Raw genomic sequence first — 16,431 nt, 5'->3', positions numbered from 1 at the left:
GAAAAAGAAAGTATGATTCACTAGCAATGACTGTTAGGAAATACAGTGTAAGTCACTGCTTTCTGCATGAGTCTTTCTCAGTCGTGCTGTCAATCACAATAGCCTTTCCTTTTTTGGAGTCATGCTTTTGTCTGCCTTAGAGCCCCTAATTGTTATTTTATTAAAATGTAAACAAATATCCAGGCCAGTGATTTTGAAAATTTTATGATATGCAAACGTAATTAGCTTAAAATTGTGTTCATTGGAGCTACAGAGATAGCTCAGTGGTTAAGAGCACCCAGAGTACTCTTACAGAGGACACAGGTTCAACTCCCTGCATCCACATGGTGGCTTAGAACTGTGTGTAACCACAGTTCTATTGGCTCTGATGCCGTCTTGTGGCTTTTTCAGGCACCAGTCATAAACATGGTGCATGGACACAAGTCTAAGCAGTGCATACACTGAGAGAGAGAGAGAGAGAGAGAGAGAGAGAGAGAGAGAGAGAGAAGACTGAATTCATTAGCTTGAATGTTCCTTGCTGAGTCATTGTTTCATTTGTGACTAAAAAGGAAGGCACATGAGCAGAATCGATTAATTACATATTGTGTAAAAATACCCTCTGTTTCTGGGACAACTCACTCAGGATGATCCTTTCCAGATCCCACCATTTACCTGCAAATTTCATGATTTCCTTATTTTTCATTGCTGAGTAATATTCCATTGTGTAGATGTACCATAATTTCTGCATCCATTCTTCAGTTGAGGGGCATCTGGGTTGTTTCCAGCTTCTGGCTATTACAAATAAAGCTGCTACAAACATGGTTGAGCAAATGTCCTTTTTGTGTACTTGAGCCTCTTTTGGATATATGCCCAGTAGTGGTATGGCTGGATCTTGAGGAAGCGCTATTCCTAGTTGTCTGAGAAAGCGCCAGATTGATTTCCAGAGTGGTTGTACAAGTTTACATTCCCACCAGCAGTGGAGAAGGGTTTCCCTTTCTCCACAACCTCTCCAGCATGTGTTGTCACTTGAGTTTTTTATCTTGGCCATTCTCATGGGTGTAAGGTGAAATCTCAGGGTTGTTTTGATTTGCATTTCCCAGAAGCAAAAAGACACACATGGTATATACTCACTCATATAGACATACAACATAGGACAAACCCACTAAAACCTGTGCATCTAAAGAAACTAAGCAAGAGAAAGGACCCTAACTAAAATGTCCAATCCCCATCTGGAAAGGCAAAGAGGATGGACATCAGAAGAAGAAGAAAACAGGAAACAACCTAGGAACCTACCACAGAGGGCCTCTGAAAGCCTCTGCCCTACAGACTATCAAAGCAGATGCTGAGCCTGATGGGCAACTGTTGGGCAGAGTGAATGGAATTTTAGGTAAGAACTGGGAAATAGTAAGAGCTGGAGAGGACAGGGTCTCCACAAGGAGAGCAACAGAACAAGAAAATTTGAACACAGGGAACTTCCCAAAGACTCATACTCCAACCAAGGACTATTCATGGAGATAACCCAGAACCCCTAGACAGATGTAGCCCAGGGCAGTTCAGAGTCCAATTGGGTTACATAGTAATGTGAAGAGGGACTGCCTCTGACATAATCTGATTGGCCTGCTCTTTGATCACCTCCCTCTGGGGGGGAGCAGCCTTACCAGGCCATAGTAGAGGACAATGCAGCCACTTTTGATGTGAACTGATAGACTAAGATCAGAAAGGAGAGGAGAACCTCCCCTATCAGTGGACTTGGGGAGTGGCATGCAAGCAGAGGGAGGAGGGAGGGTGGGATTGGGAGGGGAGGAGGGAGGGGCTTATGGGGGGATGCAGAATGAATAAAGTGTAATTGATGAAAAATTAAAAAAAATAAATAAAAGATTGTACCCCCCCCAAAAAAAATAAACACTTGAGCAAGGCAGGAATACATCATATATCTGGATGACATTGAATACATACACAATAAAAGCTATGTGCATTCACTTGTCTAAAAAAAAAAATACCCTCTGTTCCCTACCTGCCTTTCACCATCCCAGCCATGTATCTGTAGCAGGGAAACACTGTGGATGTTTTTGGCAGACAAAATGCACATGGCACCAGCTCCCAGATTCATGGCATTAAGTATATCCGTAATGCCATGCCACCATCACCAGCATCTCACTCCAGCATGTTTTCTTCATAAATTTTGCCCTGCTGAAAGACAATGCCCGACCCCCACCCCAACCCTGGAAATTAAAATTCTTCTCTGTTCCTAAAAGTCTACTCAAGTCCTCTGTGTCAGTCGAATGCTCCAGTTTTTCCTTTTCGTTCCTGGCTTCCTCACTCACCACAGTGCCCACAGGGTCATCTCTGTCACGTTATGTTCCATGACTCCCTTCTGGAAGCTGAGTCATACTCTCTGTATATGTGAATGGTATTCACTGTCCATGCATCTGTTAGTGTAGAACTGAGCAGCTTCTGCATGTTAGTGACTGGGAACAATGTTACTGAGAATATGAATGTACTGTTACATCTCTTAGCTCCTGCATTTTGATACAAGCTCAGAAGTGGAATTGTTAGGTAACAGCAAGGTACCATTTCTAGGTGTTTTTATAAAAAAATTGTGTGTGTGTGTATGAGTAATGCAGGTCAGAGGACAACTTGTAGGAGTCATATATCTCCTTAAACCATAGTCGTCAGGATAGAGCTCAGATGATTAAGCACAGTAACAGGTGCTTTTCTCCTCTGAGACATCCTGCTGGTCTAGTTTTCAGTCTTCAGTCCACAGCATGCTGTTTCTAGCAGTGACTGCTGTAGCTCATTACCACCAGGGGACTTGCCCACTGCACCTTCAATTGCACTTGTTATGTTATTGTTTCTAATACAGTGTTTATTGCTCTTAGTTTTGTGACAGCAAAACATAAATAGCTTCAGACTCCTAGGCATTAGCAGGGGTAACTCAGAGTGGTCCATGATACAGAGTGTGATCTTCTCTCCATCTCACAGCAACTGCCTCCCAACACCATGTGTGTGGCTCCTACAGACATCATTGCTGCTTATGGTGCATGGAGCTCTGTGAGACAGCCCCTGAAAGAGGTCAGATTCAGAGCTTAAACTCAGGGTGACAACCTGTGTGTTTAATTCGCCTTGCCATCTTTCTTTAGAGACTTGCCTTTTACGGATCAAAACTTCACTTCAGGCATTCCTGAGAAGTGACTGTTACCTTCTAACTTTGGCACTTATGCTCCTTGGTAGCTTTGTATAGTCTGGTGGGTGAAGCTGTTGCATTTTACAGCTGTATGATAGCCATGAACTACATAAGCAAATGTCCTGAGACTCTGAGATGAGGCCAGAGTCTTCATAACTAGCCATGTGCATGAAAGCACCATGTTAACTGCAGTTTGTTTTTCCTTTTTTTACTTGGGCTATTCTGTGCTAAATGTTCTCAAGAGGTTTAGAATAGCTGTATTCTGGTTTATCCTCCTCTATGGCTGACCACTCTCATACTGAAAACTGCTCATCTGTATAATTTAGATACTTCAAACCCTTCTCTTGGCTCCCTCCATACGTCCTCACTCTCTGAAATTATCTTCATCCCTCATAACAATGTCAAGAACATTTCCCTGGCTAGCCTTTGGCCCTGCATATTCCTGCCATCACACTGTCATTGCAAATGAGCAGAAGCAGTGTATGACATTAGGCTAGCACTAAACTCAGGGACTTCTGTCTCTTCCCCTTCACCTGCTGTGGGTTTTCTTTGGGGCCTCACACTCCATTGCTATTGATTGTACATAAGATGCAGCGAAGCTTAAACTGCAATGGTTATTCATTATTAATTCCTCAAAGAAGGGACTTGAGAAATCTATGACATAGAGTAAAATGGGCAGTGGAGTCTCAGGATTACTAGCAAAATTGATAAAAGCCCTGTGTTTTTAGAATTGCACTGTGAAAGTTATTTTTAAGCTGTTTCTACATTAATTGGAGGACTGCTGCTGTCAGGATAGTAGATAGGAAAATAAATCTGCGCATTTGGGAATAGTATCTGGGGTCAATAACCAACAGGCATCTACTACCTGAGATCTGAGCCCTGTCACACCTTCGAACAGGTCATAAAAATTCAGGTAAAGGAGGCTAGAGTGCGGTTAAGATCACTGACGGCTCTTTCCAGGACTGGGGTTTGAGTTCTAGTACCCACATGGCAACTCACAACCATCTCTAATTCCAATTCCTGGAAATCTGATATCTTCTTCTTGCCTCCATGACTGCCAGGTACATATATGGTAAACAGACATATGTTCACATAAAATAAAAGTAAATCTTAACAACAAAAGAATACCCATAAGGGCATAATATCACTAAAAGTCTACACTGCTCAGAAACGCACACTTGTGATTGATTTTAACTTTCAGTATGTATTAAGTGTTGAACAAGATAATGTACAGGAAATACATTTCCACTGTCTCAGGGCTTTATCAATGGATGTCTGATATACTGTTGGCAGAGTTAAAAACTTTGATATACAGTAATGTGAGGTCTAAAACCCTCTCCATTCATACAATTTTCTGAGTCTGTGGCCAGTACCATTGGAGACTCATGTCTGTGGAAATTCAGGGAGGTGATGAGACCAACAACATCGTTGGCTCTGGGAATGCTCAGGGCTAGGCTTCACACCTCTAACTTTTGGCCCAGAAATTTCTCATTTCTATTGATGATGACAGGAGGAGTCTGAGAGATTCACCATCAAGTCTTCCCTGATGTTCATTTAAGTAAGTCCTGAGTCAGTGGTAAGTCTCTTCAGAAAAGTGATGGAGTAACAACTTCTATTCTTAACTAGTGGTTTAAACATGGAAGACGGTTCTGGCTTAAATTCAGAGTCATAGCCATACAATTCCATGGGTTGAACAGAGCAAAGGATCACAGAAAACAAGTCAGTGAAGGCTGGAGAGTCAGGAGTGCCCCTCACCCCAGTTCCTTTCATGAACACTCCCCTGAGGATAGCAACTGTAGTTCAAATCTCAAGGCAGACTGCTCATTACTGAGCAGAACACAGAGGGAAGATTCTCCTGAGTCCGTCAAAGCAGAGTTCAGGTTTATTTGAAAGATTTTAGATTGAACAGAATCATCTGTAAGCCTGTCTGACTGCTCCCCTGGGTAAGAACCCCTTTTATGAGAGTGCTTCCTATGAGCTTCTGGGATGTCAAATTTTCCACTTAACCTACCAGAGATGTCATTTCATTCCATGCTTGCCCCCAAGTAAGAATCTTAAGGGAAGAGGGATGGTTCATGTAGTTAAGAGGGAGGAGAATACAGATGTGAATGATAAATACATGGTTATCTAGAAAAAAAATCAATATACACTGTGGGGAGCAGAGATATGGTAACAAAATGGGACACAAAGAGAATTTTTTAAAAAGAACGAATCTCTGACACCTCTAGATTCATTGAAGATCAAAGGCTGCATAGGCTTCAGGGGAACAGGTTGTCTGCTGGCAGTTTTCTTGGACAGAACAGTGGCTTTGGAAAAAGTTGAACTGTTGTTTGTTATTTTGGACACTTTTCTCAAAGTTATGGTTACACAGAAGTATGGCATTTGTTTTAATATCCCACAAATGAGTCATGTTGTATTTCATGAAACACAGATATATCATCATATGGCTGAAATAATGAAATAGAGGGCAGGAAGAGTATAAAAGCTGTAGGGTGGGGAACAATTCTGTGAGGCAGTGTCCACAGACATGATGGACCCACAGCAGCTATGGCTTTCTGCACAAGACCTGAACAGGAATGCGTCCTTCAATATATTCCACTGTGAATGGAAGAGGAACCAATGAGGTCCCATCTTTTCCTACAAGACTATTTGTAGTTATGGCTGCTAAGAGAAAGGGACTGATTTTACTCAACAGTGTAGCCACTGGCAAGTTTCCCTGCCAGTAAAGATTGCCTCACCTATGCTTAGGATAACCCCAATGAAACTCAGTACTTGACAAAAAAAGAATTATTGAATAAAAAGAGGAGGAGGAGGGAGAGGAGAAGGAAGGGGGGCTGTCTGTGAAGGAGAGTTTCAGTAGGACTGGGGGCATATGAGAATGTTATGATATCTAGCACACAGTACACATGTATGAAGTTGTCAAAAATTAAAAAAAAAAGCCAACACATGAGAAATTTCAGAGCCTAAGTTTTCTAGAAGTCTGACATTTAAAAATAACCATTCAATCATTTATTCATATGTTCATTTGTGTGTGCTTACACGTGGTTGCCAGAGGACAACTTAGTCAATTTAACCTTTCCAGGTAGTTCAGATACTAACTATGGCATGAATAGATGCACAGGTGACCTTAGGCAACCTGTTATTATTATTATTTTTTGTACCAGCCTTCTTTGTATTCAATTAACAAAATTCCTAAGACTGGGTGATTTATGAGAAAAGTGGTGCATCTGGATCACTGTTCTGGACTCTTGGAAGCCCTAGTGGCATGGTTCCACCACTGACAGAGCCGCTTTCACATCAGGAGGCCTTATGGTGGGAGCTTGTTTGAGAGAGGCTGATCATATGCACAGTCAGGAACCCACTGAACTTGGAGGGACCTGACTTGCTCCTTCAACAGCTTTGTTAGCTCATGAGAGCTAGCCTGGGAACCAGGAAAATGCAACTGCTTTCTGGATGAGAACCTCCGGAGGACCCCCAGCTCTTCAAGATGCCCAAACCTTGTTTCCCAAATGGAGATCACATTCCCAACACAGGGGCAGGTGAAGGGTGTGCCCAGCAAAGCACAGCATCTTTCCAAAGACCCTCCTCTGTGGTGAAAGGGAGGTGGGCAAGTGTACACTCCTGACTAATTCCTTTGCATCTTGATATTCAAAGCCATTGTTGGGGTGGTAAGGAAGTGGCCTATGCTTTGTCCTCCTGCCCAAAGTCACCTGAGTTGGTAGCATGTGTGATTGTTACCTGAACACACAACCAAACAACCATGCTGTGACTAACCTGCACCTGAATGAGAGTCATCACCCAGTACCTCCATATCCCTCTGAAACAGTGGTTTACACCAAACCACTTTCTACCATTTTGAAAAGTTTTCTGCTGTTTCTCACATGACCATTTTACATCCTTAAAATTCTGAAAATGTGGTTGTGCTTTTGAAAATCCCAAAGAACATAATTAATAAATTTGTCTCTGGGATGAAAAATAAACACAAAATTAATGAAGTACTGTAAGAATAATCATGCTTTTCTTCCTTATCTTTCCAGCTGTGTCCTGTGGAATTCCAGAGGCTCCAGGAAATGGCTCATTCATGGGCAATGAGTTCACCTTAGACAGTAAAGTGACATACAAGTGTAATGAAGGCTTCAAGCTGGACGCCAGTCAGCAAGCCACTGCTGTGTGTCAAGAGGACAGCCTGTGGAGCAACAGAGGAAAGCCACCCACGTGTAAACGTAAGTGTTCGTGTCTGCCTGCATGCCTGTGGAGACTTCATGGGAACCTGCTCATGCAGGGTTGAGTTTAGCTTCCGGAATGCAGGGAGGCCCTTCCCTGTGCTGCAAGGACCTGGTCTCTTTCACACAACTTCCATAGCAACAACCACAACAACTTAAATAGAGCAGTGTAACCCTGGATGTTAGCCCTGTATATCCTATGAATTTCATTGCCCTCTGTCACATGTTTCTCACCCAACCGAACTTTATTCTGGCTGAAATTTTCACCGTGGGCCCGAGATGGAGTTCAGCAACATCACTCAACCTAAGGTGTGAAAACGTGAGGCCATAGGTTCTCCACTCTGTCTCTCACGTGATGTTTGAGCTCTTTGGAATTAGAGGCACTGATTAATTTGTGTATTTACCACGGGCTTTCCATAGGTATCATTGGCTGCCAAAAGAAAGCACCAATTTCATTTGTAAAATGAAGTAAGACTTCTAGGAATCAATCTTCAGTGCAGAGTAATATTCTTACACGAGTCAGCCAAGAGGGAGAAAACTGAAGAGGGAAATGATACAATTATATTTTAATTAAAGAGGGAGTAAAGAGAAGGGAGAAATGATTTAATTATTTTTTCATTAAAAACAACAAACAATAATAAATATTTTCAAAAGAAAAAGAAAAGAGAAAAAGCATGTGAAGTTTGAATCCAACGTAAAATATAGTGTTAAATAGTACACAGCCATGCTGAAAAGCTAAGCTTAACAGAAGTTACACACATCCTTACACATATGTACATGTACATGTGTGCACACACATGTACATACACAAACACATATACACACTTGTATACTCATGCACATGCAAATATACTTCATACAGCAAGAAATTTGTCACAGAGACATTAAAAAGTTTAACCTGCCCTTCCAGTATTTCAAAACTTAAAAATAATACAATAATATTTTTGCTTTAATGATATTTTAGCAACAAATATTTACCTAGCCTTTTTAGAGAATCATTTTGCTTTTTACTTTTTGTATATTTTAGTCATGTTAAAAATTTTAAACTCATTGGATAAAAGTGTATACGTTTGTGGAAAATAATTAGTAGCTCTCCAGGATTTTAACATTTTTGCTTTTATTTGCATCTTCAAGTCTGTGTTCAAAGTCAGTTATGATATTGAAACTACTTATTTTTCTCAGTTATTTTCCATTAAGCAAGACATCGTTTTATATCCCAATTACTTAATCCTATGGGAAACGAAGGTGCCATTCCAGCATGTGGTGTCCAGGATCTGCTTAGGGATGCACTGCTCAGTCCTGGAGTGTGGATTGGAGTGTTCATTTCACTAGCAAGGGGCAGAGTTAAGTCAGTATTATGTTATGTTACTTACTTAAAACTTATTTTAAGTTTTTCTTTGAGGGATGTATTTCTTACACTTAATTCCAGTTGAAGAAATCAGACAGAATTATTACAACACTGTATCCCTGAGTAGGAAAACTTGGGTAACAATTTTGTATATATGCATATACATATATACACACATATATAATAATGCATATTTATACTCATTTATATTATCAAGCTAATTCTATTGTATTTGAGCACGGATGGAGGAGCTTCTAAGTTTCTTTAACAATTGTGGTAATATGTAGACTAGTAGATGAAAGAGCAAGGGATAAGAAACATGTCTGCCAGGTGTGGTTAAAAACACTTTTAAGGCTCTACCTTTCAGGGTATCGAGGCAGATGCTGAGATTCATACCCAAACTTTGGGCAGAGTGCAGGGAATCTTATGAAAGAAGTGGGAGATAGTAAAACCTGGAGATGACAGGAGCTCCACAAGGACAGCGACAGATCCTAAAAGTCTGGGCGCAGGGGTCTTTGCTAAAACTGATACTCCAGCCAAGGACCACTCATGGAGGGGTAGCCTGTGGCAGTTCAGTATCCAAGTGGGCTCCATAGTAATGGGGACAGGGACTGTCTCTGACAGGAACTGACTGGCCTGCTCTTTGATGACCTCCCCCTAAGGGGGGAGCAGCCTTGCCAGGCCACAGAAGAAAATGCAGCCAGTCCTGATGAAACCTGATAGACTAGGGTCAGAGGGAAGGGGAGGAGGACCTCCCTTATCAGTGGACTGGGAGAGCGACACGTGGGGAAGAGGGAGAGTGGGACTGGAAGGGGTGTAGGGAGGGAGGTACAGGGGGGATACAAAGTAAATAAACTGTAGTTAATAAAAATAAAAAAGAATATATAAACATAAAAAGAAACACTTTTAATCTCAGTACTTGGGAGGTAGAGGCATATGGATCTTGGGAGTTAAAGACCAACTTGGGCTACACAGTAGGATCCTGTCTCAAAAATAAAATAAGTAAAGGCTGGAGAGATGACCCAGAGGTTAAGAACACTGGTTGTTCTTCCAGATGATCAAGATTCAATTCCTAGGACCCACATGGCAGCTCACTACCATCCATAAATTTCTGTGGGCTCCAATGCCTCCTTCTGACCTCCTCAAGTCCTGCACGTGTAACACCAGCATATGCAGGCAAACTCCTACACATAAAATAAAACTAAATGAATTTTCAAAATAAAACAAGATGAATAAAAGAGCAATGCTTCAGATCTGATGGGCACTAGCAATGAACAGATGAACAGTACAATCTCTGTCTTCCATCTGAGTTGGCTTGAATGGAGGCTGGAAAGAACAGCAGTTTTTATCCAAACCTTCCCGTAACTATAGAAATCTCCTAGGTAGGTTCTGAGACTCATTTCTTTCCATTCTAATTATTTACTGAGACTGGATTTGGTGTTTGACAGTAAGATTCATGCTTGTGCCACACTACAGCCAGTCAGGGCCAGTGGTATTAGTGTGCAAGGCTTGAGAGTTTGACAAAATGATGAATGGATTTGCATTGTGCATTGTACGTTTGACATTATGCCAACTGTCTGATAAGGTACTTAAATCCTCACTGCCGGTTTGTGAACATATTTTCATGTTGATGCTATTCATGGGTCACGTTAGTTACTGATCATTTATATAGACCTATCATGTGCAAAGCATCAGCAAGACTTTTTTTTTTTCATTTATGTATGTATGTATGTATGTATGTATTAGATAGGATCTCACTGTTTAGCCCCAGCTAGCCTGGAATTCACCGTAAAAAGAGGCTTTAAACCTGCCTCTTTCTTCTGAGTGTTGGGGTTAAAAGTCTACACCACACACAGCAAACCATCAAAATTTTCATGATTAAATGAAATGCAAACCCTTTGTTACGATGGGAACACAAGATAAAGTCACATCCTGAGGCTCTCAGTTATCTGTTACCTTAGATCCAGGGGACCTAAAACCCTCTTCTGGCCTCCAAAGGTACCTACACACATATGTACACATACATACACTCAGGCACTCAGAAATGACACATGAACAGTAAATCAGGCTTTTTCAGAAGAACTATTTGTTCTTAAAATGTGTATCTTCGTTTTCACCTTCCTTCTTGCCTTTTCACCTTGCCTTTCACCTTCCTTTCCCTTTCACATTAGACAATCAAAGTCCTATGAAAACCAGGAATACTCCTAGATACTCGGAGTCCTTCAAGTTACACTGTGGCAGAGAACTTGGCTGCCTTCACACTCTAGGGGAGTCATTGGGCAGGAGACATGAAGGCACCAGGAGACCATCAGTGCCCACCATAGTTGTCATGGGCTTGCCTATCACTTTTAAACAGGAGACAGAGAAGCCTGAGGGGATGAGTCAGAACCTGAGAACAACCATACAGCCATGGCAATGCCCTACCTCACCCTATTCCCAGTTAATTACTTCACCAACATTCTACCACTATACTCAGAGGAGAAGAAGAACCTAAGCCATGATCTTCAGAAACAAGACCCTCCTGAAGAAACACATTCCTTTCTAGAGTCTTTTGTGATGCCAATAGTGGGTGCTCCTGGAAGCCAAGACTAAGTGGCTATGCCTTCATTACCCAGACTGCAGGCTGTTTTAGACTCAGTTATTGGTGTTTGCTCTAGGGTTGACATTGGATAGTAGCAGCAAAACAAATGTTTTCAAAACAGGCAATTATTTAATGTCTGTCTGAACAGCTAGTCTGAGGAATTATGTCCAGGACATTTGTACTCGAATCTGCCTTAAACTAGATTGACAGTGAGCAGAAAGCAGAACATAGTTTCAAAAGTGCCCATGTCCCTCCTCCAAGAAGCTCAGTTTCTTGATTCCCACCCACTGGGATCTCCCCACCCATTTCTCCACTTCAAAATCAGCACTGAACATCCAAAGGAATGACCTCCCAACTCTGCAGGTCTGATCTGAAAGCAGCCAAGCTTGAGAAACAACCAGAAAAGCCGAACTTCCACAAACCAGGGGCAGCCTGAAATTGTATATCAGACGCATGTGGATGAAAGAAGTCCGTGTGCCAAGGTCTTCTAATAAAAACACAAATGCTATAAAAGACCCAGAGAAACTATCTCTGCCCCCCCATCTACCAGTCCTACAGAAATGTTCTCACTGAGAATTACCTAGATGAACTGCAAGATACAGAACCTAAAAGAGCAATCATAACTTAAATCAATTCATTGTTTGCTGAATTAATAGTCTTGTTCTTTGGGCCTCTGTAGTTCCACAACTCAGTCCATTTCCCCATGCCCATCAGTGCAGGCTGCTGATGGTCTGCAAAGATTCTGCTTTAGCTGTGAGTGCGAAGAACAGGGATGATTACATCATTTCACTCCGAAGGTATCTAATCATAATTCTACAAATCTAATTAAGTGTGCTCCAACTAAATGTGCTGATAAGCAGTACTTATCCACATGAGTATGATGCAGGGAAATTCTGTTAAAAGAAAATGAAAAGATTATACTCCACACTTAGTGGATGATTAGACAAACAGGGAAGATTCACGAGAAGGGCCTATCGCTACCAGGGAGAATGCTTTATATTCATGGTGGCAGCCCCGTCATAGCGTGAATGCCTCCAAGGAAAGAGCAGCGGGCCTTCTTGCTTTGCCTCTTGCTCAAAGAGTCAAAAAGAAACCAGAATCTCTCTCCACAAAACTGACAGGCAGGGGCTGGAGAGGTACCTCAGAAATTAAGAACACACACTGCTTTTTCGCAAGATCCATGTTCACTTGCCAGTACCCATGTTACTTACAAACACAAATAACTCCAGCTTAACAGGACCTGATGGCATCTTCTGACCTCTACTCATACCTGCATATTTCACACACACACACACATACACACACACACACACACACACGTGCACACACAGAGACATACACATGACACAAGCACGGATACACACGCAATTACCCCCACACAATAACAAATGAAAAAAACAAAGAAACACTATGAGATTCAGAAGTTGGGAAAATGTGTCTGTTGTATAGAAACTACTCATTATTTATAATTTCAACTCTTTTAAGTTGAGAGGTAGAATTAGGTTTTGGTGCAAAAATGGTGTCAACCATGTCAACAGTGAGTGGCCTACCCTAGAATCAGTAGAATCACCTACTACAGGTGCTTTCTTAGTTGAAAGTGAAGAAATTGTCCTGTGGTGCTTGCTTTATTTGTGTGATAAAAGGAAGCCTATACGTCTGCAAAATTACAAACAGAAGGAATGTCAGGGTCGCAAGTAACATGGCACACTCTACCAAGTTGCAGCATATTTAATTATCAGCCATCAAAATTTAGTCAGTTGTCAAAAATATATTCTGATTAAATTCCTGAGAGTGGGCAGCTGCTGGAGGCATCTGCTCTAAAGCAATTCTATCAGGATGAAGGCATGTTATCTTGGAAACCATAGCCCATGACTGCCTAGTGTGCTTCTTGTGCTGGCTAGACCATAAGCCTCCAGGGAGACACATTTCCATGTGTCACTCGGGTGACCTGAGACTCAAGCCACTGCTTCCCCAGTTCATCTCCCTGAACCCTAAGGCTATTGGCTGATGAGCATTCTTTAATTCAGAATGTTATCAACTCTTTGTTCCACCTCTTCACCTGAGTTTCATGAATTTCGTTATCCTCCAAGTTCCTCTATTTCACCTTACTCTATCAATATGTTTGGTCCAATATCAGAAAAATAAAATGTTAGTAAAATATTTAACTCTGTGTGATATTTACTGTCATACCTCAGAACAGACTTCTGTGTCTTTTACCTCTGCTCTAGACTTTTGATCTTTTCACCTTTATTCTTTTAATTCTGCTGGCATATGGTTCGTAGAGAGGCTTGCTGGGGAGGGGTGATCTTATGCATTCCCAGGGTGACAGGTGAGTGAAAGCTCAGAACCAGAAAATATGACCCTTAAGATGCACATTGAGCATCATGTTTATGAGCAAGGATGTATTTGGGAGACTGGTTTCCAATTGCTTACCTAAATTATTTTGCATATTCATGGCATGCAACAGAACTCTTGGGATCCACATAGACAGAGGAGCTGTACTTGCCACCTCACACAGTAACCCGTGTGTGTGAAAACAGCTCCTCCTTGCAGGATGCAGGAAGAGATAGAGGCAAACGCCCAGAGGTTGTCTCATTCACCATTATAAAAAAGGGACTTTTCTTCCCACCATCCAGGTTGTGTTAATCAGGATTTCACCACCCAAAGCATATGTCATGGATTTTTCAGATACAGCTGTGAGCAATTCATAATTTTGCACAGTCTCTCCTGCAGATCAGCTTTGAAAACATAAAAACTATAGTAGGAACCAGTTCCTGAAAACGTGCTCTTTCTTCAGCACACAAATAACATGATAGATTTTGCTGGTCATGTCTACCGTGGTCTTCAGGTTTCCCTCCTAGGAGACTCTTCTCATTCCTATGTGACACCCTGTGCTATCAGGATTATGGTCCATGTCAGCCCCAGAGTGTCAGTGTTTCTTGTGACTCTTCAGTATAGAGACAAGCCACATAATTCCCTGCAGTATGCCGTATGATTGTTTTATTTACCTATAACTAAGAATCATTATTGATGGCTTCCATGCAATATTTATAGATTGAATTTGACTATTGTATACACAGGATGCTGTTCCCTGTGAATAGTCTTTGCGATAAGAAAACTATCATATTTTCCGTTTTTGTGTATGTGGCTTGGTTGGTGTCTTTACCATCCTGTTTTTCAGGCAAATTCCTTTTCAGACTATACACATGCACATTCAGGCAACTGTACATAAATGTGACCCGACTTGGCTTAACTGGAAAACTAGGAAAAAACATGGTGGTTACAGTAAAAATAAGCTTGTCACCACTCAGAGGGTGAGGGACAAAAACAAACAATTAAACCAGAAGATAATTGAAATTCAAACCAAATACTGTTTTCACAAAGATGCACGACAGCAGTGGACAGGTGAGATGGACTACTGAGGATGGAATTAGCCAGAGAAAAACTCCCCTTCCTCTCTGAGCCAGTGCTGAGTCTTCCACAGAAGTAAGCATTGTGAAATTGATTAAGATATGATACTTTAAGATGTGATCAGATGATTAGAATGCTCAGGTGAGTTCTGGAGGCACATACTGGCAAAATTTTTGTCACACTTCATCTGAGTTCAGGGTTCCTATGGCTGAAGGCTTTTTTGGACATCACCGTCTTGAGCCAATCATACCCTAGCCATAGAAAGACATAATTTCAACTGTTATGCAAACCATTTGTGCATACATGGTCACATAGCATAGTTGCTGCATCCAAAAGCATCTAAGAGACATAAATGTAAGAATTGCTTTTAAATTGCCAGATTTTCCTTCATATGTTTTATCCTCGTTGCTTTTACTCTTAAATTAAACATCCATTCTCTGTAGTTTATTCGACGGCAGAACTGGGGGTTACCATAGGAAGAAGAGAGACTGTGCACACAGCAGATTCAACTATAAGGAATGTGAATAAAATCAAAACACAAAATACATTTATTATTGTCACTCCAGGAAAGCTATGATTTCTTCAGCTATTGTTTTTGGGCTCAAGGCTGATCAACCTGGACCTTTCAGTTGTGTGGGTAGTCAGCTGTGTGATGGTGACAGATGTCACCTAAGGAAGTTTTGTGCTTAGCAAAATTCATTCTAAATTCATTTTAAATCCCATCATACTTTTCATATACAAACCTATACTCACATAGTCTCCAAACAGTGCATTTTTTCAATGTCTGTAAGTTCTCTGGAATCTACTGTCCTGGGGCTGCATCAGAGCCTACAGTACTGATACTGCGATCGCCTCTAGGCTCTGCCCTCAGGAGCTCTATCTTTTTGGCTTTGGAGTGAGGGAAATCCTTCCTTTAGGTCGTGATAATGATCTTGTTACAATGGTAATGCCTTGCTATTTTTGTGTGCTCGTAAACCTAGTAGTATGCAGCTACAATGTGTAAATATATTCACATGTGTATATTTGTGCATGAATAGTCACATGTACATACATGTGAATGTGCACATGTGTTTTCATATGTGTGTATGTATGTGTAAGTACACATGCGTGAGGGCAGGTGTGTGCTCATGTACTATTGAGTGAATGAGTGCATGTGTGTACATGTATGTGTTTCACAGAGAAGGAATAATTTTCTACCATTATATCACAGTTTGAGTGTAAGATCCCCTTTGCATCTGTAACAGGACAGTAGCTCCCAGGCTGGGATTGGGACATATCACAAGTGATTATGTGGGAAAGAGAGAAGTCCTGAAACAAGAGTTGAGAGCATCCAGGCCACATACTCCAATGAGTTCCAAATTCCAGCAATCCTGCCCTATTAGTAGCAGATATGGTGAGAGCTGTTAGGAAGCCATATTGACGCTGAGGTGTTTCTCTCACAGCGGTGCCCTGCCCCAGCATCGAAGGCCAGCTGTCAGAGCATGTGCTCTGGAGGCTGGTTTCGGGGTCAATGAATGAATATGGAGCTCAAGTTCTCCTCAGCTGCAGCCCCGGCTACTTCTTGCAGGGTCAGAGGCTCTTGCAGTGCCAAGCCAATGGGACCTGGAACACAGAAGAAGACAGACCCAGATGCAAAGGTGAGTGGCAGTGGACCCTCCCACACCCAGGGTACAGAACTCTGGGGTACAGCATCAGTGGGCCCACC

At 41.7% G+C, this 16,431-nt stretch overlaps 1 protein-coding gene across 2 annotated transcripts in view; it reads left to right on the top strand.

Annotated features, from left to right (window-relative positions):
• Csmd1 (CUB and Sushi multiple domains 1) overlaps nt 1-16,431 on the top strand; it is a 1,585,983-nt gene that overhangs the window by 1,511,872 nt on the left and 57,680 nt on the right. For both annotated transcript variants that reach the window (XM_060381443.1, XM_060381442.1), the window contains exons 50-51: nt 7,201-7,386; nt 16,169-16,363. In XM_060381443.1, the coding sequence (XP_060237426.1) occupies nt 7,201-7,386; nt 16,169-16,363 (381 nt within the window). The remainder of the gene's footprint in view (nt 1-7,200; nt 7,387-16,168; nt 16,364-16,431) is intronic.

This window comes from Meriones unguiculatus, chromosome 4 (genome assembly GCF_030254825.1).
Source record: "Meriones unguiculatus strain TT.TT164.6M chromosome 4, Bangor_MerUng_6.1, whole genome shotgun sequence".
NCBI lineage: Eukaryota > Metazoa > Chordata > Mammalia > Rodentia > Muridae > Meriones > Meriones unguiculatus.
The sequence above is the reverse complement of the archived record's forward strand: the minus strand, read 5'-3'. Positions and strand labels throughout refer to the sequence as shown.